At 58.0% G+C, this 24423-nt stretch overlaps 1 protein-coding gene across 1 annotated transcript in view; it reads right to left on the reverse strand.

Annotated features, from left to right (window-relative positions):
- PLXND1 (plexin D1) overlaps positions 1-24423 on the reverse strand; it is a gene marked incomplete at its 5' end in the record, with an annotated part of 52643 nt that overhangs the window by 14871 nt on the left and 13349 nt on the right. Inside the window, 18 exons of the mRNA XM_008574050.1 lie at positions 309-458; positions 546-809; positions 1038-1128; positions 1214-1381; positions 2190-2329; positions 2420-2519; positions 3288-3439; positions 4390-4544; positions 5593-5686; positions 5860-5949; positions 8287-8391; positions 14177-14279; positions 14742-14850; positions 15029-15206; positions 16427-16556; positions 16646-16746; positions 17012-17143; positions 19962-20138. Coding sequence (XP_008572272.1) covers positions 309-458; positions 546-809; positions 1038-1128; positions 1214-1381; positions 2190-2329; positions 2420-2519; positions 3288-3439; positions 4390-4544; positions 5593-5686; positions 5860-5949; positions 8287-8391; positions 14177-14279; positions 14742-14850; positions 15029-15206; positions 16427-16556; positions 16646-16746; positions 17012-17143; positions 19962-20138 — 2439 coding nt within the window. The remainder of the gene's footprint in view (positions 1-308; positions 459-545; positions 810-1037; positions 1129-1213; positions 1382-2189; positions 2330-2419; positions 2520-3287; positions 3440-4389; positions 4545-5592; positions 5687-5859; positions 5950-8286; positions 8392-14176; positions 14280-14741; positions 14851-15028; positions 15207-16426; positions 16557-16645; positions 16747-17011; positions 17144-19961; positions 20139-24423) is intronic.

Here is a 24423-nt window from a genome sequence, read left to right on the forward strand (position 1 = left end):
TCTACATGGTGACTGGCAGCCCAGACTCTAGGTGGGACACCAAATGGAATGGTGGTGACTTCTTCTGAAAGTCCAGCCCCATCAAGTCCAGATGGGGCCCATCACTAACCCTGAGCAAGTCACTAAGTTCTTGGGTCTCAGTTTCCTCATTTGTCAAGTGAGGGAATAAAGCTGCTTTGCTTGCCTAAACTATTGAGCATGAAAATGCTTGGTGACTTCTGAACCGCTGGGAGAGGGGCAGATGCTCAGCAGATGGGCCAGGGCTGGGGGCCAGACCCACCTCCACCTCCAGTGCCCTGTCCACTCACTGTGATAGGCAGCTGCCCCTCAGCCGTGCCCAGGGACTCGTTGACAGAGCAATGGATAACTCTATCTGAGACGATCTGGATGTCACAGGCCACCTGGCCTATCTTGACCCTGTACTCGTGGCTCTCGAGGCCCAGGCCATCCTGCTCCTTCTGTGGGTGGGGAGGAGGATTGCTCACTGAGGCCGTGGCTGAGCCCACCTGCTGGCTCCCGCCTGCCCAGCACCCCCCAGTGCTCACATGAATGACTAGGGTGAGAGGCTCCCCAGGGTGGTGCTTGATCCATCGCTCCCTCTTGGCTGTGGAGAACTGTGGGTTGGGGAGGTAGTCCAGGTGGAATCTGCTGCCCCGCTGCATCTCCTCAGGGTCCAGCAGGTCCTCGACCATGGCCACCTCATCCGCATAGGCCCGCCCATTGATGAAGAAGTCCACTGGTGCTGAGGCATTGCTCAGGGCCCCGGGGGATGGGCAGATGATGAGGGTGGAGTTGAGGACCTTGCAGAGCTGGTGGGGAGGGCCGGGGCGAAGGGTGGGGATGGAGAATGCAGACGGATATGGAGAAATGGGGAGATTGCAGTTTAAAGAGACAGAGAGACAGATGACAGAGACAGCAAGACAGAAAGAGAGAGAGGCAGAGATGGGGAGAGGTGGTGGGAGGAGGTCTGGTCACTCAGGGCCACCAGCCACATCCCGTCCACCCCTCCCGCCCCCTTTGGTCCCTGGCTCCCTCACCGTGGGCTCCCGGCCAATGTGGTGCACGGCCATGGACACATTTTGCACCATGTGGAAGTGCTCACCAGCCACCGTGATGGTTCTGCCACCGCTGTGGGGGACAGCAATTCCCATCAGCCCATTCTCAGCCCCCGAGAGCAAGGACCAGCCAGGCACAGACGGGGCCCGGGTCTCACCTGACGGGGCTGCGACGGGGACTGATGGCCGTGATGACTGGGTTCTGCATGTACCAGAAGGTGAGGTTGCTGCGCACACAGCCCCGGCGCTCAAAGCGCACACACACGGGCACGGGGGCCGCCAGGGCCCCCCCAGGCACAGTGCAGAGGATGCTGGTGTCCGTGCGCCTAGGGGGCAGTGGGCAGCGTCAGCAGGACCCGCCTCCCACTGTCCATGCCCCAGCAGCCCGGGGCTTAGGCCCCTGCGCATGGCCTGGGCTCCAGCCTCCTCACTGGGCCCAGCCTTGCCTCTGCCCCCTTCAACAGCAGTTCATAAGTGCTCAGCCATGTCCTTATCCCACTGCCACACCTGTGCTCAGGCTGCCCGCCCCACCTTGAACACTCTTCCTTCCCCTCTCTGACCCTGCTCCATCCCGCCTCCTCTGAAAAACCTTCCCAGGTCTCCTCTCTTGACTCCTGCCCCCACGAGCCCTGAAAGCACTGGCTTTTATCCCAGTCCTGGCCCCACTACACGTTCCTATTTCCTGTGGGTGTGTCTGCCTTCCCCTTGAAGCCTGTGTTGGGCTCATCTTGGTGTCCCTAGCAATGCCCACCAATGGGGCCTGGTATATGGCAAGTGCATAATGAAGACAGAGGTGTTTCACCAAGAGGCCCCAGATCACACCCCTGCCACTGGCCACTCCTCTGGTCCAGCCAGAGGATCTCAGTGTGCACAATCAATCATCATTATTTTCATTGCAGCTATCACTTATGGAGCACTGACTGTATGCCAGGCACAGAGCACCTCCCACAACTCACTGGTACTGTTCTTACCACAGGAGGAGACTGAGGCTCAGAGAAGGGAAGGGGATTAGCCAAGGGAGAACAGCCAATTAAGACCTGGGTGATGCTTGATGCAAGGGCATCACCCACCCCTCCAGCTCCCACCCCAAGGGTTTCTCTGGGCTGGAAGGGGCAGGCGGGCCCAGAGGCTTACACAAGCTCTGTGCAGGGGTCTGTGTTGTTCACCAGGACCTGGAGCTCAGAGCCCACATGGAGGTCGCTCCCATGGATGGTGATCCTGGTGCCCCCTGCCTTGGGGCCCATGGCAGGCTCCAGAAAGTCAACCAGGGGCAGCTGTGGAAGTCAGGCAGGAGGTCAGGCCTCGGGTCAGCCCCTGGGGTGTGCACAGAGGGGTGAGCTAGACAGGGGCTGCGCCTGCCTTACCACATAGGAGAAGCGCTCCCGCGACTTGCCCTCCTTGGAGGCGTTCACTGTCACCACATCCGAGAACGCCCCTGGGGCTGGTCCTGTGGCACACACGATCCTGAAGGGGGCAGCATGGTCAGCGGTGCAGCCAGCAGATCCCGGGGAGAGGCAGGCACCGCCTGGCTCCTCCCTTGAACTCAGGCCCCCACCTCGTGGGGGTGCAAGCACCCCGTTCCTGCACGCAGCCACCCAACCTCCCACTCACAGCTGGGCTGGCACTCAGCCGGTACACACCTGGTAGCATTACCCACATCACTGAAACTATTCTCTATCTGTTGGTAAACAGCCCCCCTGAGTCCCCCAAGGGCCACCCTGGTGCCTGGCTCAAGGGATCACCCCCACTCCACAAGTTTCCCACACTTCTGCAACTTTAACACAAGGGGGTAGGACAAGATGATCTCTGAGAACATTTGCTGGGCTGGTAGACTGCTGGCCTTATCTGCAAGGCTGATTTAGGGCCCCCTGAAAGGAAACTCAGTGCATTCCTTGCTTGACCCCTTCTGGGCCAGGCCTAAGGGCTGTAGACCCAAATGTTTACACCATGCCAACAATGCGCAAACTGTTTCAACTGCAAACTATTGTCCTCAGAGCTTGGCTGATGCGAAGAAGGGCTAGGCCAGGGGAGCATGGAGGGCTTCCTGGAGGAGTGGGCATCAAAGCTGGAACCAAAAGGGTAAAGAGCAGCATCCCAAGCAGAAAACAGCAGGATGCATCGTGGGAATGGCTTGAGTAAGTCCAGGAGGCCTGGAAGGGAGTGGCCTTTGGAGAGCAGCAGCATGCCAGGAGGGGAGGACAGAGCGGGGCCCAGGGCACTGCCGCTACTCACTCCTCTGACACCGTGTATCTGTTGGCCAGTGGTTCACAGGCCACACTGCCAATCCACACGCCATGGGCCACGTCACTGAGCCGCCGGCCCAGGTTCCTGCCGCGGATGGTCAGCAGGGTTCCACCGTCCAAGGGACCACTCAATGGCTCAATCTGCCAGGTGACCGAAGAGAGAGGTTCTGAGGCTGGGACACTGGCAGGGCTGCCCTCCCACTGCTTAGAGAAGGGCACGGAGGTTCAGAGAGGGCTGGGACTGCCGGTCATGGGACAGGTCACTGTGCTGCCAGTGAGGATGTGCCTGTGTGATACTGAGTCCACGTGTGGCTGAGGATGTCACTAGGAGAGCTTCCTGGGGGACACCGAACTCAGCTCCCAGTGGCCATGTCTGATCACCTGATCCTTCATCCCAGCCAGAGCTGACTGGGTCTGGGGTGGGCACCTGACCTGGGCTAAGCCATTCAGAATCCTTCCCTGAGATTTTTTAAAACTTAAAACAGAGGTTTGATTCCCATACTGGCCAATGGCAAAAAATACATAAATAAAAATAAACAAAACAGGGCCGGCCCGGTGGCGCACTGCTACAGTGCGCCGCTTGGGAGCGTGGTGGCACTCCCGCCGAGGGTTCGGATCCCACATACAGACTGGCCACTCACTGGCTGAGCGAGGTGCGGGCGCAACACCGACGGTTGCGATCCGTTGCCGGTCACGAAAAAAGACAAAAAAAGGAAAAAAAAATAAATAAATAAACAAAACAAAAGCTTGGGAGTTACTGGTGTCCTCAGTTATCACCAGATCAGCGAGCTTTCCCTGACCTCACTATAAAAACTAGAGGCGCTCAGCCCCTGTGTCTCCTGCACCCCACACCACCATGCCCGGCCCTGCCACCTCTCCCCACACACCTACCACCTTCTCTGTGTAATTTACTTCCTTATTCATTATTGTCCGCCTCCCCCATAAAAACCTTAGCTCCATGAGGGCACTTTGCTCTGTTCACAGGTAATACTACATGCATGTGCCAGGTGCGTGCCCCAGTTCGCGAGTCCAGAGGCTGTGGGACCCTGCGGGGCACTGTGTGTGTGTGTACCGGCATGGGGCATGCTTACCATGCGGATCTCAGGAGCGGGGCACATGCCAGGCAGGGGCTGCAGGGGCCCCCGCAGGCGGCAGCCATCGTTCCACATGCACAGGTGACCCAGGTCCTCACGGCCCAGGCACTGGGAACAGTCGGGGCTGCCCATGGCACAGTTATAGACCACAACTAGGGGAGACACGGGGGTGGCATGGGTCAGCACACTCTGAGGAGTGTGGCCCCATCACCACTGTCCCCTCCAGGCACCCTCTTGCTGTGGCGTCCCATCCAGTGGCAGGTCCTGGTTATGAAGATCAGGACCCCAGGAGGATCTTAGCCCCTTCTCCAAATCCCCTGGGCCTATGCTAAGCACATTGCAGCCACAGCCTCACGAACATCATTCCTCCTCATGACGACTCTGTCGGGTGGGAGCTACCGATCAGCCCATTTTACAGATAAGAGACTGAGGCTTAGAGAAGGAGAGTGACTCTCCCAAGCTCACGCAGCCCATGAGTGGCAGGGCCGAGATTCACACCCAGGCCTGAGTAGGTCTGTTTTCTCAGTGAGCAATGGTTGGCTCTCCTCAAACTGCCCCCCGATTTCCCACAGGGTACAGGGAAGGAGGGTTTGAGGAGAGCCACAAAGAGGGGGTTCTGATGGCACCCAGGGCCTCAAATCCTTGGAATGGCCCAAGGAAGAGAGCAGGAAGGGTTCTCCAGGGCTTCAGGTGTGCGGGACAGCTCTAAGGCCTCTTGGTGGCCTTCGCAGTGGGGATGTGGGGACCCATGTCCACCAGGATGTCTAAGACTCTCCATGAGCAGACAGGCCCCAGGAGAGCTGATTTAGTACATAAAGGAACTGTAACGACACCAACCACCATTTGAGGCACCAACTATGCCCGATCCTGTCCCCAAGGTTTTGTGTGCATAGCTCATCCGGTCCTACCCAGGCTCTCTGTAAAGGGACTGTGCCCTGGTTTCATTTGGGGACAATGAAGTGCGGAAAGGCAAGGGAAAGCAAGTGCCTGGAGCTGCACAGCCACTGGCATAGAGATGCCCAGGGCATGGCGCAGGCGCAGAGCAGCGGGGTTGGGGCATGAGAGCTTGTACGTGTTGGGGAGCGATGGGGTGGGACATCTGTGACTGTGTGGTGAGCACTGGAGTGAGCCCCCCAAGGTTGAGCCCCACCCATTGTGCCGAATCCCCTGTGGCCATGTGGGGTGGGTGGGAGCACCCACCTGTCATGGGATCAGGGCTGTCCAGGAACCGGGCCGGCCGCCCCTTTAGCTGGAGCCTGAGTGGAAACACCTGGCTCTTCTGGCTCGTGTGCAGCTGCAACAGGATGGGCAAGAGCGTGAGGGCGGGGGCGGTGTCCGGGCCTCTGCTGGGGGAGGGATGTCATGGCACAGGTGAGGGCGGGGCTGCTGGGGATGGGGAAGTGGGGAAGAGGGGCGCAGCACTGAACCTCTGCGGGCCTCCCGTCCCCACTGAGCCCCGCCACTCACCACCACTTGGTTGCAGCGCACAACGGACTCATTCGCCCACACGGCCTCGAAAGTCTCCTGCAACCCCAAGCTACACTCTAGGGCTGCACCCTATGGGAAACACAGGACAAGGACTTGAGGAGAGCCAGGCCAGCATCCATCGCCCTCCAACACCATCAGGACACCACAGCTGTGGTCCTGCCAGGGGCTCAGTCCGACTGCTAGGCCTTTGCCCGACCATCCTGTCCAATGCTGGGAGTGCATAAACACCAAGAACTCTGGCCTTGTGCTCACCATGCCACTAAGAGTCCCTTCAATGTCCCCCAATGCCTAACCCTGGGGCCTTTTAGTCAGCTCATAAAGTCCCGACTCCCAGAGAGACTCCACTTGTTAAGGCTCTTTGAACCTTAACCCCTCCTGCCGCCCCACTCCCCACTGCCCTCCACGGCCATGCCCCAGACATACCGGACACTTTTCACCATGCACAGACCCTCCCGTCCCCGGGCTTCTGCCCAAGCCCGCTCTTCCACCTGAACAGCCTTTCCCTTTTACCACCCACAGAACCCAACATGGCCTTCAGTACCCAGCCCAAAGGTCCCGTGCTCGAAGAGGGGCTGCGCTCACTGACCCTGCATCATGCACTCAGCAGCGAACAGCGGGGGGCGTGCTGGGGGCGGGCACTGTTAACCTCCTGTGCCAGGTGCCACCCTCATTCCCTTGCCCAGGCTGTTTACACCTGTCTCCTCAACCACGGGGAGGTTGGAGCGGGGCCTAGGCCCCTATGACACCTCCGAGGGCAGCAGAAATGAGTGGGAGGGCCCAGATTCTACCTCCCACAGGCCCGGGTTTGACTCCCACCTCTACTACTTCCTAGCTGTGCAACCTCATGCATGTTGCTCCTCCTCTCTGAACCTTGGTTTTCTTAACTGTACCATGGCTTGTACCTGTTCTTAACTGAACAGGCTTCCCTGCCTTGAAGGCTTGCTGGGGAAACCAGAAATTGTGTATCTCAGTGGGTTGCATATGGTAGGTGCCTAATACGTGTTTGCTATTATTAGTATGCAGTAGGTACTCGATAAATGTTGAATGAATAAACAGGGCTCTATTTCCCAGTCTCATCTTGCCTTCTTGAGCAGCGTAACAGATACTTGCCGGGTGAGCAAATCCAGCTGCCACTGACAAGACTTCCTGTTTATGCTCCTGTCATCGGCAGATGTGACACCCTGAAGAGAAAGCAGCTCAGGCTCCCCTGTTCTGGGATCCTAGCCCAGAAGTAACACAGGAAAGTGGCTGCTGACAGAGCCAAAAGCCCAATTGTCTCCTGCCGTGCTAAGCTGGAGGTAGCTCCATCCCCTGAGTCCTCGGCCGCCTTGGGACAGCAGATCCAGCCTGTCCCAGCACTCCCAGGGTGTGAGCTCAGTTGACAGGGCTGCTGCAGAGCCCAGGCCCACACCCCAGGCCTCTCCTCAGTGTTCTAGAAGCAGGCCCAGGGGTTGGGAGAGCAGAGACTTGCCTATTACACAGCTGGGAAGAATCAGCCAGGACTCAAGTCTGGGCTTAGATCTCCCTGCTTCAACTCCTGAAGCCCAGGGTGGCAGCCTGCCCTTCCCACCTGCCCAGGCCCCTGGCTATCTCTGAGGCTCTGGCCCAACCCTTGCAGCCCCTGCCACAAGGCTTCCTGACACAGCCCAGATCCCCGGCACGTGGCTCCCACGTGGGACAGCCGTCACGGCCTCAGTTACTCCGTGGAAGCGACAGATGGTGAGTCCCTGGGAGCTGGGGAGGAGGTGGCTGGCACACGTCCAGGACTTGTCAACACTTCCCACCCAGGACGCTCTTCCAGGAGGGGCCCAGACGGGGTGCATCCCCTCCCCCAGCCCAGACCGGGGAGCGGGGCTGGTCTCAGGGAAGAGCGCTGGATGGGAAGTCCAGGTCTGGGCACAAGTCCAACCCCGCGCGTGTGACCTGGAGCCACCAACTTCCTCCCTGGGTCTCATTTTCCCCATCTGGACAATGGGGAAAGGGGGGGCAAGGTGTCCTCCAGCTGCTCAGCAGGGAAGACAGGGAAGTCACGAAGTGGGCAGGTGGGTTCCGCCAAGGGAGGGTCTGTCCAGGGGCACAACATGGCCAATGTCCACCCACCGGCCCTTACTCTGCCCGGGGAGCTTTGGAAGGCGGGAGGGTCTTGGTGGCTCTTGGCCAGAGCTTTCCTCGGCAGCTGCAGGCCACCCGCTGTCCCCACTGGCCTGGCCCTTGCCACCCACTTCTCTTTCCAACCCAGCCCCGTGCAACCCGAGTGGGGCTTTCTCAAACGGAACCTGGAAACTCAGAGAAAGCAAGCACAGCCCACGCAGGAACCAAGGCATGGGCGGTGGGCCGGCCTTGGGGACAGCATGTGGCCTGCATGCCCAGCCTCCTCCCTGCCCTGCCCGCATCGCCTCCACTTACCTGTAAGAAGGTGGTATTGGCCAGAGGCACCAGGATGTTCTGGGAGCCACCTGTGGGCACGGGTGCCAGGGCCGAGGGCAGGATCCGGGGGCAGTCCCGAGGGCTCTGCAGTGGGAACGTGAAGGGGGATGACGCAGGGACATTTCAGAAAAGGAGCAGGACTCACTGCCTCCTGGTCCTGCCTCCCCGGGGAGACGCCAGATGGCCTGTGCAGTGAGAAAGCACCAGGAGTAAAATCCTAACAGCTGCCACACAGCTACCCTATGGGCAGGAGGTTTTATGAGTCCCGTTTTACAGATGAGGAAACCGAGGCCCAGAGAGATGAAACAACCTGCCCATGGGTGGTGATGGATCAGGACTGCTCCCTGGCCTCAGAGGAGGCTGAGTTCCAGGCCCTGCTCTGCTCCTGTCTCTGGGCTTCACCTTTCCCAATGGTATGAGGGGCTGCACCTGCTCCCCGAGACTCCACCCAGGTCTGAAACTCTGGTTTCCAGACTGACATGTGTTAAGTGATTCAGAAAAGAGAGACCACAGGCTTCCAAACAGCCCATGGGCAGCAGGGCCACGAGGGCCAGGCATGCTGGGAGGGCACTTTAAAGGGAACCTGGTACCACTGGGTTGCAGGGGACGCCCCTCCCCGCCACCTGGATGCGAGTCACAGCCTCCGGGTGCAGGTGCCAGCCCCCAGAGAAGCCTGGGAAAGGCCTGGGCTCTGGGAAGCACTCGCTCCTGACATGTCATCGTCCCCACAGTGGTGGAGTCACTGAGGCCTGGCAGAGCAGGGGCTACTTCATGGAAGGAAGGAAAAAAGGAGGTGCCAGGGATTCGATGCCTGGTTTGGGAACCACTGTCCCCAGGCTCCTCGGGTCCGTGCCCCACTGTACAGAAGAAGAAACTGAGGCCCAGGGGAGGGGCAGAGACCAGGGGTAGGGCTGCGCCTGCCATGTGCACCTTAGTGGCCTCTCTGAGCTGGGGAGTCTGGAGCCCTGGAGGGCCATGCCCTGCTCCTCAGGCCCCCAGAGTCTGACCTGCAGGGACCCCAAGTGAGGGTAGGATTGGGGACCCTGGAGCAGCCACACCTACCCCAAGGGGCCTCCAACATACCCAGGGCTTCCTGCTGTGCCCGCCTCCAGCCCAGGTCTGGCTGGGGACGGATTTGGGTTAGAATCAGGCCAGGAAGGACCCGATGAGCCATGTGTCCACTGGGTCACCCAGCCAGGGTCAAAGGCCTCTGGGGATAAAACTTGGGGGCCTTCCTGGGGTCTTTTCTCTTTATTCTAAATCAGACAGGGAGCTACTTGAGGGCAGGACAGGGGCTGATTCCCCTCAGGGACACCGGCACAAATCCAGACCTTGAGGGGATGCTGGTGCCAACACTAGTAAATGACGAGGATGATGACGGTGGCGGCGGCCAGCCCACGCAGCCACACTGTGTGCTATGATGGTTCTGAGCACTGTGCACTGTGCTAACCCACCAGTCTTCCTCCAGGCAACCCTAGGAGATAGGCACGACCCTCACACCCACCACAGAATAGGAAACTGCAGCACAGAGAAGCCAGGCAGTTTGCCCAAGGGCAAGTGAATGGGCAGAACCAGGAAGTTCTGGTGGTCCGGGCTGCTTCCTGATCACGGGGCCACAGTGGGGGGTTCCCTGGGGATGGAGCCTGGTGCAGACCACAGGGGTCCTGGCTGAAGCAGCAGCACACCAGGCCCCAGTGGGGCCCCCTGAGTGACCACAGGAGCTGCGTGAGCACACACCAGCCGCCGTCCCCCTCTGGGCCTGCACGTTCTTAGCTACACAATGGGGCTTTTCAAGGCAAAGCCACTGGATGGAACCAGCTCCAGTTCCCCTGCAGAACCTAAGCCGCTCTCCGTGTCATCTCATGTGTAAACCCCATGGAATTTCAGCTAATGGAACCCACATGTTTCCAATCAGGTTTCACAGCTGCTGCCAGGTCTGCTCTGCAGCTGGCCGGGAGCCCGGTGTCTCTGTCCTTCCAGCTCCACCCCACCTATGGGCAGGTGTCTGACAGGAGAGGCTGGGGGTTGAGGATTGGGGCAGGAGGTGCTCTCACAAGAGGACCCCCATAATGAATGATGCGGGACCATCCTGAGGGCCCCCTGCCTTGACCACCTATAACCCGTGGCCACATGGATGCTTGTGCCCAGTCCACACAGTGAATCAAGGCCGAGAGTCCTGACACACCTTCACCCTCCTTTGGTGCCTTCCCCACGGTCTGCTAAGCCTCCAGGGGCCAGCTGGTCTGTTGCAGCCTCCAGCCCGTCGGCCTCTAAGTCTGGCTTGGCCTTTGGGGAACCTTCCCCCACAGGCCTGTGATTTGGAAAGACTGACCCTGCTCCACAGCCCCAGGCATGGGTGGGTGCTCCAGGCCCACCTTGGCCTCAACACATGGTTCAGGGAGTGTGTATGACCCCAGTTCAGCCAGTAAGACTCAACTACGGGACTCCTGCAGAACCAGTGAGGAAGGGGAGCTCTTCCAGTTTCCTGGGGCTTGTGGGGTGGAGCTGCTGAGGCCACCTTGCCACCAAGAGTGGGGGGCCTGCCTGAGCATGGAGCCACCCAGAGGGGCGGGGAGGCCCCTGACAGCATTGTTGGACTCCTAGATCCAGCTGTGCCTGAAGGTGATGCACCCCCCCCCCAACTTTTCACTTGCATTAGCCAATTAATTCCACAGGACAGAAGCCAGTTTGGGCTCAGTTTTTTCTGCTTGTAACCAAAGGATCTGGGTCTCCCTCTCCTATCCCAACCCAAGCCATCAGTGCCTCTGAAAAAGCCAGCAGCTTCATCCCTGTGCTGGGGCACAGGACAGAGCACAGCCCACAGCTCAGCAACCCACGGCTGGCTGACTGTGCTCCAGAAAGGGCCGAGAAGGTGAGAGAACGGGAGAGGCCTCAGGAGCCACAAGAAACCCAGATGTGGGCCCGGCATGCACAGGTTTGTGCAGGGCCTCACCTGTCACCTGGTCAGAGTCCTCATGGGCCAGCGGGGAAACTGAGGCTGGAGCAGTCCTCATGACTCTCACACCGTCTCTCCCAAGCTCGAGGGGAGAGAGCTGGTGTCCCAACCCAGCACAGGACACATCGACCCAGGGACCATGAATCCACCAGACCTGGTCCCTCCCTACCTTTCTGCACCCATGGCCCCCGCACAACTGCTCCCGTGTTCCTACCAAACCACTCTCTCCATCGGCCCCCAATGACAGTCCCCCCTAGTGTGTGGTCCATGCCAGGCTCCCACCTAGACCTCCATCTGCCCAGACCCTCCTTTCTGCCAAGGCCTCATGTTCCACCACCTTGGGGAAGTTGTCCTTGGGAGGCCATATCCTCCCTCAGGCACCTGAAAATGGAGGCCAGGTCCACCTTTCTCACTCCCCTCCCCTCCCCTGAAAGCTGGTGCACTCCTCCCAGCATCGTCCACTCAAGTGCGGCTGCATCCCCACTTCCTTCATGTGGGGACCAACAGGGACAATGGGAAAGTGACAGGGACTCAGCCCCTTACTTCCCAGGGACATGTCTCCTCCCAGCTCCTGAGGGGTCCTCCAGGTGGATGTGCAGACCCTGCTGCCCCCGTTGTCTGCCCAGAGAGGCACGGTGCCTCTGCGGCTAACCGGCACTTATTAAATGCCCAATTAAGCATCGGTTCTGAGCCTCCTGCAGGCCCGGCGCAGGCTGCCTCTTCTCCTGCTGGATTACAGTAATCCTCTAAGACAGGTTCCTCCCTGCCCCCACCCCAACTCCTGGCCCGAAATACTACAGACCTGGGGAGAGCAGTCTGATGGGGCATTGCCATGGAGACACTCTCAGCTGGTGAGCTCCTACATATCTGTCAAGACCCCGCACGAAGATCCGCTCTCAGAAGTCCTCCGTGCCCCACCCACAGAGACAGTGGCCATCAGCTCCTGAGGAGCATGGTGGCCTTTGAGTGAGCACCTACGATGTGCCAAGAAGGGGGTGGTACCTTACAGGTGTAACTCCAGATCCCCACCACAGCCCTTGAGGTAGCCCCCATTTGACAGATGGGGGAACAAGCACAGAGAGGCTCAGTAACCTGCCTGGGATCACACAGCCACAGCTCACACACCTCAGGCTCTAGGCTCATGGCGGGGAAGGCAGGACCGCCTCTAACTGGGTTCTTTCCCAGTGCCTAGCACAGACTCAGGCATACAACAGGCACTCAATAAATGCTGAATGAGCATTATAACGAGGCTGCGTCCTCCTTGCCCCATCACCCCTCTGGGTCAGAGCACAGGAAGGCAGGCTGCTGGCAGAGGAGCTTCATGCTGACACCCACTGAGCCCCTACCATGTACGCAGCCTGGGCTGGGGGCCGGAAAGCAGAGAAGTGACTGAGGTGTAGCCCCCAGACAGCGAGAGCAGAGTCCTCGCTGGGCGTGACTGTGGAAATCCTGGTGCTGAGTGCAGCAGCTCGGGACCTCCCCCACAGTTTGGCGCACGGCATTGGGCCTCTCTGCCAGTGCCGGAACCCGCAGCCCTGAGCCTCTGAGTTAAGTGTTACTCCTGCTGGGCTCTTCTTCCAAGAAGTTCTGAGGGTTAGGTGGCAGGTGTGACCAGAGGCCTCCAGGCTGAGCTCCTCCTGAGCACCTGCTCCTGGCACCTGCTGCAGGCAGACAGGCTTCCACGACTCCCAGTGACATTCCCTGGGCCCCAAGCCCAGAGGCTGGGGCCTAAGGTGCTCTGGGGACTGGAGCCGCTTCCCTGGGATGCACACCCAGGGAGGGGCCCCAGTGACCTCCTTCTGCAGGGAGCCAGGGCACCAGGGGTCATGTTGGCTACCTCAGTCGTGCCACCCAGAAAATGGGCAGGAACGTCCTTTCCTGGAGAGATGTGCTACAGCAGGGACCTGGTTCCTCACTCCAGCCCCTCACAGCTCTGATCTGAGACAGAGGGCTCAGCAGCCAGGTCTGAGAGTGTGAGTTGTGATCTCAGGGCACATCCTACCTAGCTGGGTATTAGCACCCCAGCCAATTCGCAGGAGTCCCATTTGGTCACCTCCTGCATAAGGCTGAGGTGGCCTTAGAGGCTCTAAAGCCGAGAGGCCCCCAGCCAGAGAACACATTCCAGAAACCAACCAGTGGCCAGATGTGTGTATTTCCACTTTTTATTTCCTCCTGTCCCCACCACCACCCTCTGTCCCCCGCTTAATTGATTAAATCCAGCATCCCTGGCTAGCATCGAATCGGCCCTCACAGGCCCAGGGACTAACATGAGCAAGAGGAGTGGGAGCCTGTGGTTTCTGAGAGTCACAGCACCTGGGTCCCCACTGCCCATGGGGAAACTGAGGCAGGGGCCTATCCACCCAGTTTCCAATTTGACAGAGAGAACATGGGCTCCAGAGCCAGAGGGACTTGGGTTCAAGGCCCAAGTCTGGCACTTCCTGGCTGGGTGGCCTTAAACAAATCACCTCCCTAGGCCTCAGGGACAATTGCCCTGAACTCTGAGGGTTGCTGAAACTATTGAAAGTAAAATTAAAAACTACCCAGTATTAGCAGGACAGGCAGAAATGAGGCAGAGTACAGACTGGCTCGGGCTTTCTGGGGGGTAGATGAGCTAAAGGAGTGAAAATATGGCTGAACTTTTGCCCCAAAGTATCATTTCTAAGAATTGGTCTTCAGGGAATAACCCTGGTTGTGCACAGTGCGCTGGCTGTATTAAAATGCGAACAAGAGACAGGAAGCCACCAGTATGTCCAGCAGTAGGGGATTGGTTAAACGTGCTAAGACCCACACAGCTGTTAAGCCCACCACCAAGGGACGATGTGACAGTGTGGAGATATTCCCAGCAAGCAGAATTAGCAAAAGAGAAAGGTGATGAAACGGTAGAGGTGAGGGGCGTCCCTGGGCCTGGCTTACCGTGGGGTTTGGTGAAGCCTCGCACTGAGACTGGTTGGAGACACAGGTGTGCCGCTGGGTGCACCAGAAGCAGGGCCACTGTGCAGACAGGCAGCTGGTGCAGCTGGAAGACAAGGGGCCCTCAGACTCTCGGCTCCACACTCACTGCCTCACCCCCACCTCTAGGAACTGGGACCCAGAAGGCAGATCCCAGCACAGGGAAAGGTCTTTCTCATTGTCAGAGGGGCCTGGGAGGGAGTGGGCACCTTGTAGGGTAGTGAGCTCCCCGCCAAGAGAGGTATACAAAGAGAAAATAGATATAGGCAAGGCCTTTAGGAAACTAAATTAAGTGTAATCAAAGCACTTCTCTCTGCCCCTGCCAGCCTGGATGTTCACCAAGGCCAGGCACTGGGTATAAGAGTTTGTTGAGTGAATAAATAAGCTGGTAAGTGAACGACCCAGGGTCCTGTCTGCCTCTAGGGCACTATGCTTTTTCTTCCAAGGGACTTCCTGAGAACAAAGACCCTTCCCTGGGGACCCGGTTCCTCCTCCCATCATCTGGAGTTAAGTCCCCCGGCCCACTCACGCTGTGTGGGGGTACACTTGTGCGATGCGACTGCAGTCATAAATGGTGAAATTGGCCCTGACGATGTTCCGCCCATTGACCCTCACAGACATCTCGACGGTCACATGGTCTGGAATAGGTCAGGGGAAGCAGGGAGAGGACATGGGGGCAGGGGGTCTCTACTGACATCAGAGGCTGTGATAGGACCCCCTGCCACCCCTGTGCCTGAGATTCCACCAATATACCCCTCCAGGGCTGGGCCTCTGGGAGCCCCCACAGGGTTGTGCTGACAGCCTGGTGGTGCTTACCCTGGTCGGGAGGGAAGGGGGGGAACAGATCCCTTGGCAGGAGGTTGCAGTAGGCGATCTGGTGGCCATAGGTGGAGCCTGGCACTCGGGCCATGGTGCGGATGTCATTCCCGTAGTCACAGGTCATCTCCATGCCGCTGAGGCTGGGAAGGCTGCCTGAGATCTGCAGGATCATGCCCTGGGGGCGAGGGGCCCTCAGCTCTGGGGGCCCAGGCTGCTTCCCTCAAACCTTGCTCCCACCCTGGGCTAAGCATCAACCCAGGGTCTGGCCCTGTCTGAGTGTCCCCTGGGGGAAGGGGTGGCAGGTGGCTAGGACTCCAGGTCAGAAGGCTGCACCCTACCTGTGACCCTCTGGACCTCAGTTTCCCCACCTGAACAAAAAAGGCTCCGCATAATCTGGCCCCCATGACCTCTCTGACCCCATCCCCTAATACTCTCCCAAACACACCAATCCCGTTCTCACATCAGGGCCTTTGAGCTGGCAGTTCCCTCTGTCTGCACACTCTTCCCCAGATACTCACCTAGGCTCACCTCCTTTGTATCTTTGCTCAAATGTCACTCTGCAGTGTACAGGGACTAACAATGTGCCAAGAAGGGGGTGGTACCTCCCTCTGCCCCAACCTGGTGTCCAAACCCCCACCCCTCTCTCTGTTCTGCTTTCTTTTTCTCCATACTTATCCCCATCCTAACACTTTTTTTTTTTCCTTTTTGTCTTTTTTCGTGACCGGCAACGGATCGCAACCCTCAGTGTCGCGCCCGTACCGGACCAGGACCGGCAACGGGATCGCAACCCTTGGTGTTGCTCCCGCACCTCGCTCAGCCAGTGAGCGGCCGGTCTGTATGTGGGATCCGAACCCTCGACGGGAGCGCCGCCGTGCTTCCCAAGCGGCGCATTGTAGCAGTGCGCCACAGGGCCGGCCCCACCCATCCTAACACTTTATCCTGCTTATTCTCTCTCCTATTCTCTCTCCTATACAAGCATGTCAGCTCCTCAAGGGCTGGGGTCCGTCTTGTTCATGGATGTGTCCCCAGAGTCTAGGACTGTGTTTGGCCCAAAGAAGGTGCTCAATATCTGCTGAGCGAATGAGTGCACGGAAGAATGACGCCCAGTCTGCACAGGAAAGACTCTGTGATGTGCAATGATGGGGAGAGGGGCAGAGGAGCCTCAAACACTGAGCTGCCCCAGCCCAGGCTGGGCCACCAGAACTCCCCCCACCAACGGTGTTAGGTAAGAATGCCCATCCTCAGAGCCCAGTCGCTGTCGCTGTTCTCAATATTTGCCTCTACGTCCCTGGGACACCACAGTCAGGAGTCTCCACCTCTGGGGCTTGGGTGCCGGGTGAAGGGACACCCTCCATCCCATGTCCCCCAAGCTGGATCCTGGTTCCCCCAACTCACTGCGTACTCCTGGCGCACATCTATCTCGGCAGGCAAGACAGTCATGGTGGGACAGTGGCTGGGGCCCTCACTGGCGCTGGTCCAGAAATGCCGCTGGCTGGAGTTGGCGCAGTCCTGCTGCAGGGTGCACCTGTAGTGGCACCCACAGGGTCAGCTCCCAGGCGGCCCCTCCCACCCACCGCAGCCCTCCTGGCCCAGCCATGGCCACTGCAGCCTCACCGTGTCTCCAGGGTGCACCAGCCACAGTAAGCATCCGCCGCACCCACGCAGTCCCCGCAGGTGGAGTGCAGGTCGCATGCGGAGACCTTCACCCTGGCCATCTGGGGGCAGGAAGTGGTAGAGTCAGCATGGCGAGCACCATGGGAGGCTGGGGAAACGAGGCTCGACGCTGTGATGGGAAAACATGGGGAGAAAGTCTTCCTTGCAGAGGTGAAGCCTGTGCTGGGAGGTGGAGGCAGAGTTAGCAGATGAGGGGGATGGGGAAGGAGGGTGTTCCTGGCAGGAAGAATAGCACATGCAAAGGCCAGAGGAGCAAGAGAGCTCAGCTTGTCTCAGGACCTTGTCAGGTTGCGGCTCTGGCCTTACCTGGTGGGATGTCATCAGATACAGGTAACCAGGGTCTGCTGGGTCAAACTGCATGATGTGGTGCACAGGCTCCCCATAGGCCACGGTCACCACCCGCCGGCTCACCACCTGCATGCTCTCGTTCAGGTTGATCTGCAGGGGTGCCAGCCGTCAGCATGAGGCTGCCTCAGGAGGTACCCACAGCAGGGGCCGCCAAACACAGGGGAGAACCTGACCCAGCCTCAGGGGCTCGGCCTTCCCATCCTGTCTCAAGCCCTTCCAGGACAGGTGGGAAATCCCAGGCACCTAAGGCAGGACAGTGGGTCCCGCCTCTGTACTTGTGCCTCTGCTGTGCCCACCAAGAACCCCCCACATTCTTCTCCAACACATGCCGCCCTGTGAACACATACGGGCTTTGCAGCTTACAAGACGTTTTCTGGGAGGCTGTTTGGCATCAGGGCTAAGAGCAGAAATTGGGTTTGAATTCTGGTTTTCACCTTTGTACAAATATATAAGTTGTGGGCTGGCTGGTTAGCTCAGTTGGTTAGAGCGTGGTGCTGACAATACCGAGGTCAAGGATTCAGATCCCCATACCAGTCAGCCACCAAAAAACACAAAAACAAAACCAACAAATACACAAGTTGTACAAGTCACTTTCCCTCTGAACCTGTTTCCTGAGCTAATGGGCCTAACAATGGTACCGGCCCCACAGGACTGGGTGGCTTTAAATGAGAAGACACCAGCAAAGCACCGAGGGGGCCAGGCCTGAGGAAAGCTGTTTTCACACCCTTTTCACAGATGAGGAAACTGAAGCCCAGAGAAGCCAAGGGACTTGGCAACAGTCACAGAATGATGAAGTCTCAGGTCACGATGCAAACCCAGGCCTGCGTGACCTCAGAATCCAAGGCCGAGGCCAGGGCTATGGGGAGCCAAGTTCTAGGGGCGGGGAAAACCAGGACTAGCCGGGGCCTGGGGGCTTCACAGGCTCTGAGAGCCCCTCTGCATGCTGCCTTGTCAAGGCCCTGCCAGGCCCTGAGCTGGAAATCTTGAACTGGGGGCTGGTGGTTTAGACGCCTCCCTGGGCCAACTCACTGGGGCCTCCTGCCCCAGCACTGCTCTGGGGGCTCTGCCAGGCCCTGAGCTGGAAATCTTGAACTGGGGGCTGGTGGTTTAGACGCCTCCCTGGGCCAGCTCACTGGGGCCTCCTGCCCCAGCACTGCTCTGGGGGCTCCAAAACCTTTAGTAGCTCCCTCCTGCTTATGGAATAAATTCATTCTGGCATTTGAGGCCCTGACAATCCAACCGTGACTTACCCTCCCAGCCTCCTCTCCACCCACTCAACCCAACTCACCCAGTCCAGACTCCAGGCCTCTGCCTGTGCTGCGCTCCCTTCTGGAACATTTCTTCCCCTCCCCCTTTTAAAGCCCTGTACAAACCAAGTCCACATTACTCTCTCCCCAGGCTCCCACAGGCTTTGTCCCAGCAGAGCCAGCCCAGGTTCAGTGCACAGCCCACACCTCCAATCCCAACCCCAGGCATCCAACAGATGCTCAATCTCATTCCCACTCCTTGGAAGGTTTATTGAGCACCTAGTGTGCTCCCAGGCCTGGGCTGGGTTTTTTATTTCAGCCCAGAGTAGGGGAAGAGTTGGTGGAAGATAGACACCACACTGTGCAGGTAGCAGGTGCAGGGGTCCCAGGTTGAGGAGTAGGGTGGGCTTTGGGCCAGCTAAGACCTGAATCCAGCCCCACCTCTGGCTGTGTGACTTTGGGGCAGTCCTTTCCCCTCTCAGAGCTTCACTGTCCTCATCTGTGAAATGGGAATCCTAGCCCTGCCCCCATCTCAGGGGTGAGAATTGACAACATGATGCCCGTGACATGCACTTAGAGGCACTGGGTACAGTGGGTGCCTAATAACTGCAGCTTCATGAGTAGGGCATGGAGGAGACTCTGACCACAGTCCTGGACTGTCCAGCCCATTTTCCTCTCAACAGATGAGGAAATCGAGGCTCAGAAGAGAGCAGCAACTGCCCCCTGTCACACAGTGGGGAGCAGCAGAGCCAGGAGCCAAATCCAAGTATCCGACCCCAAGACATGAGCCCCTCTGATCGTGCCTCCATTGTCTGCCGACCTTGATGGGGGATTCAGAGGCTGAGAAAGATGCTCCCTGAGCCCCACCGCCCTGCTCCCCCACCACAGCTGGAAGGTTCGAGGCCAGGCTGGTGGCGGGGGGTGGGGGGCTCAGATCCCCACCCTCACTTGCCCGAGGCGGCTGCCCAGCAGCTGAGGGGAATTGGATTATTAGATCTGCATCAATTAGGCCAGGGCCTGGCACAGGATGGAGCTGTGGGGGGCAGCTGACGTTCCTGATGGGGAGCATGTCAGAGGCAGGGGGGCAGGTCCAGGGCTTCACCTGGGGTCGCCCCCTCAAGGTCCTGCCTTGTCTGTCCAGCCCCAGAATGGGAAAACCAGATTCCATGCATCCCTTCCCAGGTCTGGGAATATCAGGGCCAGGAGCCAGGCTATTACTAACTCCTGCAGGGTCAGAGAGGAGATGTGAATGAGAGTTCCTATTTGCCAGGCTGTGGCCTTTAACTTCAAAGCCCCACCAGACCTTACAGCCCTTAGCAGATAGGGAAACTGAGGCCCGAAGAGAGAACGTGCATTGCCCAAGGTCAAACAGCCAGAAAGTGGCAGAGGCCAGAGACAAGCTCAGATCTGTCTGGCCTCAAAGGCCCAGTCCTAGAGCCCCTGAGAGAAGGGCCCTCTGTGAGCTCTGGTTTCCCTCCTCTGCACAATGGGCCACATATTGTCATGAGGAATAGTGGGGAAAACAGGCTTGAAAAATGCTTTGTAAACTGTAAAATGCTAGGCAAACAGGAGAAAATAAGGGATCATATTGGACCTGCAGAAGCCATGTGAAGGGACTCTAGGGGAGCTTCCCCGCCTCCCCCCACCCCACATGGCCGTACCTTGAGGAGTCTCCCATTCACTGTGCCCAGGAAGACCGCTGTGTAGTTGTTGGCGCTGGCCACGGCCACAGAGGTGAGACCCGGGGCTCGGAACACAGGCGTGGCCTTCAGGGGCTGCAGGATGGACAGCGGGTGCTGCAGATGGGCAGCGCCACAGTCCAGCTGCTCCGGCTGCAGCTGGAAGGGAAATAGCATGTCAGATCTCGGCTCCAGAACCTTCTTTGGCTCCCTGCCCACACAGCAGGCTGGTAGCTCAGGCTCCAGCATCACAGCTTCCAAGTCTAGCTCTAGCTTTATGCCCCCAGCTCTGGACTGAGGCCCAAACACCAACAGGACCCTGTCCCCAACCCCAGACCTAGCCCTGACCTTGGCTTGGGTCATGTGGCTGCCCCAAGGACAGGATGTTTGAGGTATGTAGGGGCCAGACAGGAGGAGTCACGTGAGGGAGGCAGGCAGGGCTGTCGAGGGAATGATGACAGCTTTGATTTTTAAGAGGCTAGGGAGGTCAGACGGGGTCAGATCTACACCCCCCTATGCCCCTGGAGCTGCCCTTCCTGGCCGCTCCCAGCAGGCAGAGCAGAGAAGTCCACACCAGATCACCCGAGGCCACCTCTGCCTCAACTTACCTGCTGGTGTCCCTACCGAAGAGGTGTCCCCCTGCCTCAGCTGTGTTGTCCTATAGACTTGCTGGCTCTGTTTCCACAGAAACTCTGGGGCCCCTGTCGGGCCGCCTGCTCTGGCCCCAAGACCACCACCTTAAAGTCCCAGTAGCTTAGGAAACTCCAGGTTCGGGCTTCCCCAGACTGAAGCCCTTCCTCCCTTCCCCAAGCACACATTACAGGTGGCAGAGTGTGGCCAGGTATGTCTGGAAGCACAGTCCTACATCCACACTGGCCCAGTGTCACCTGTGCCCCTCCAGTGGCAAATCAGCCCCACTTCCCACGAGCTGGTCAGCCGCAGGAGGTGACCCCAGTCCCTGGCCATTCCCTGGACTTGCTCCTGCCTTCACTGCCTTTTCCTGGGTCTTACTAGTCCTTTCAAAGTTTCCTTATGCAGTTTGTGCAAAAATAGAAAGCAGGCCCCCAGGAAGCACCTTTGAGACAGTAAGTGTGCAAGTCCACAGACACAGGCTCACGGTGGTTCAGAGACGTGCAAAGGGGACACAACTTCATGTCCAACAGGACTCAGCAAGTAAATCACAGCACGTAATCCAGGAAAGCAACCCCCACCCCTTAGTGACAACATTCATCTTATTGATTATGAGAAAAGTTACAGAATGTCATGGGGCCATTTTGGTAAAACTGGTGCATAATCAGTAAAGTAACAGTCACAATAGTAAACGTAACAACAGGCCTCACTCACTGCAGACTAACACTGTGCCAGGCTGGTGCACCAACTCTCTGAATCCTGGCGGCCCTATGAGGTCCTGTATCACAGATGGGGAAACTGAGACTCAGAGGGGAATCACCAGCTGCAATGTTGCGCCACCAGGACTGAACCTGGCAGCTGACTTGAGCCCATTCCTCAGCCCCTAGATGCCAGCATCTGGCCATCAGAGTTTCCGAGCAGGGACTCAGGGAGGTCACGAGAATGTAGCATTGGAACCAGCTTTAGGGCACAACTTTATGGAGACTTTCCCTTTTTAAATTTTTTGTCTGTACTTTTTGCAAGCCTAAGCTGTTGATGATGTGCTCACATGGTTTTTGCACAAAGGCTCAGTTAGTTTTCAAAGGAAAACAATATATAGTAGGTCTGTCTGTCCTTGGGCATATAAACACAGCTGAGGCCCGATAATAGGCTCTGGGGGGGTCAAGCCCCAAGCCCTGTGAGGGGGTGGGGCTGGAAGTGCTCTGAGCCAAAATCCATGAGTGAGTGGTCTTCCAGAGGATGGCTGTGGGTGACCCGAGCCTCAGTTTTCTCAACCAGATAATGGGCACATCTACAGTACCTCCTTCGTAGGAGCTGGGAGGATATAATTCATTGTGGGGAGCTTGAACAGTGCATGGCCCACATAAGTGCCTGCAAAGTGTGAGCTGATACTGTCGTGTTTCAGACATGATTGTTGCTAATGTGATGATTATAAAATAGAATTTGGCACAAATCATGCCTTCCTCAAAAGCTTTTGAGCTCGGGCCGGCCTGGTGGCGCACTGCTACAGTCTGCCGCTTGGGAGTGCAGTGGTGCTCCCGCCGAGGGTTCGGATCCCACATACAGACCGGTTCCCGCTCACTGGCTGAGCGAGGTGTGGGAGCAACACCGAGGGTTGCGATCCCGTTGCCGGTCCCGGTCCGGTATGGGCGCGACACTGAGGGTTGCGATCCGTTGCCGGACAGGAAAAAAGACAAAAAAAAAAAAAGCTTTTGAGCTCGACTGCCTCGGACTGCACTAAGGCAGCCATCCTCTCGCCTGGACAGCTCTCTAGCCCCCCTCATTCTCTGGGTCCACTCTGTTCCTGACCTTTTCCACCCCTGAAAGTGGCTGACAAATGAGCCCTTTAAAAATGCAAAGCAGGTCTCCACTGCTTAAAACTCTCCATTGGTTTCCAGGACGCTCAGGATAAATACTGAATCCCAAATCCTCGTATGGCCTGTGACCTCCTGACTCCATCCCATCCCCTCACGACCCCCCTCCTCCTCTCCAGCCACACTGGCCGCATGTCTTTTCCTCAGGCTCACAAGCTGGTCCTGCTGCAGGGACCGCAACCCTTGCTGTTCTCTCTGCCTGAGTGCCATTCCCCAGACTGTCCTATAATTGGCTCCTTCTCGTCCTTTGACTTCACCCTGTGTGCGGCCGAGCTGGGGACAGCCCTGTAAGTGGGTGCTGAACTATCTCCCCAGCTGCCGCTCCAGGGCCGACCCCACCCCTCCGCAGTCCTGCAGCTGCAGGGACAGGTCAGGTGGTGGCCCCAGTCCCACTGCCAGGGGTGCTTTTCCTAGGGGTTCTATGACTTCTTCAATGAATTCGGATTACTTTTGTCATTAAAAATAGAGTTGTTTTTCAATTAAAACAGTAAACCCTCACCCAGGGGACACGAACTCTGGGAGGGGAGATCTGGGAAGCCCCAGATGACACCTTTGGGGTTTTCAGCCCTGGGCCCTGCAATCTGGGGTGGGGGTGCTGGGACAAGGGGGACCAGGTGCCCAGCGCAGGGTGATCTGCAGGCCAGGGTGGGAGGTGGTGGGGAGGGGACATGTGAGAGGGGACACGTGGGAGCCCAGCGCCCCCCCCCCCCCCACGCTCACAAGCCATTAATTCTGCACCGAAGGAATTTTCTAAAAAGCTTTTCCCCCAACTTTTTTTTTCTTAACCTAAAAATAAAACTAAAAAAAAATTTTAAAGGAGAAGTAAGCGACGGGCTGCTCTGAACGATCTGTGCTCCAAGGCCGCCCGGGAAGTCACGAGGCTGCGACCGGCTGGAAGACGGAAGCGGCGGTGTCCCCCGGCAGCAGGCGGGAGTGTCACCGGCGGGCGCTGGCCTGGGATGGTGGCCTGCGATCCTGCCCGCAGTCCCTCTCTGGACACCGCCCCTCCTTCACGTGGCACGCGGGGCGGCCCTCGAACCCAACTCCCCAACCTGACGCAAACCCCGAGCTCCCGGCTGTCCCCGGGACCAAGCCCCCTCTCGCCTGGCCAGCCGCTCAGGCCCCGTCTCCTCCCTCTGCCATCCCTGCCCCAACCACGCTGAGCTTCTCGGTTCCTCAAATGTGCCCACACTTTCCTGCCGGGCTCCTTCTTCCTAAATGTTGTTCCCGCAGCAGCCAGTGCCCTTCCCACACCTCTGAGCCACGGGCATTTCCCCTGGCACTTCAGTCCCCTTTGTCTTCATCCATGCTGTTCCCTTTCCAGGCATGCTCAGGCAGCAAATTTTTAGCCAGCTTTCAAGATGTGATTCAAAAAAAATCTCCCTTCCTCTGTGACAGCATTGTGCTGGCCACCACTTCCACATTTATCATGGTGGCATATGCACGAGCTTCTCCAGGGTGGCAACTGTGCTCTGGCGTGTTTACTAAAGAACGGGAACTAATTTTGACTAAAGTGTGAATGACTGTATTCAGCTGCACTGGACACAGAAGAACTGAGAGAAAAGTATGGGTCAACTGTATGCCTACTGTGTGCAGCAACATAGGGGAGGTGGGTGTTCAGGCCCAGGTGATATCTGAGTGCTAGTTTTGGTTCCTCTAAGAATCTGTTTGCACCTCTAAAATGGGATGAGCAATGGCCACTGGTTTCAGGCCTTTTCTGAGAGCAGGATGCCCTTCCCCCTCCAGCTGGCTGCCTCCCGGGGCCAAAGCTCGGCTCTGCCCACTCTTCTATTAAAACTCTGACATATTGATTTTACTACCAACTGTAATTGTGTTGACTTTCTCTCCCCAGGAAGCCAGTTGGAGGGAGAGCTTAAAGAGCCCAGCTTCTCAGGCTTCACATCCTGCCCGCAGACCCCACCAAACCTCAGTCCCACGGC

This window comes from Galeopterus variegatus, unplaced genomic scaffold (genome assembly GCF_000696425.1).
Source record: "Galeopterus variegatus unplaced genomic scaffold, G_variegatus-3.0.2 Scaffold990, whole genome shotgun sequence".
Lineage (NCBI taxonomy): Eukaryota > Metazoa > Chordata > Mammalia > Dermoptera > Cynocephalidae > Galeopterus > Galeopterus variegatus.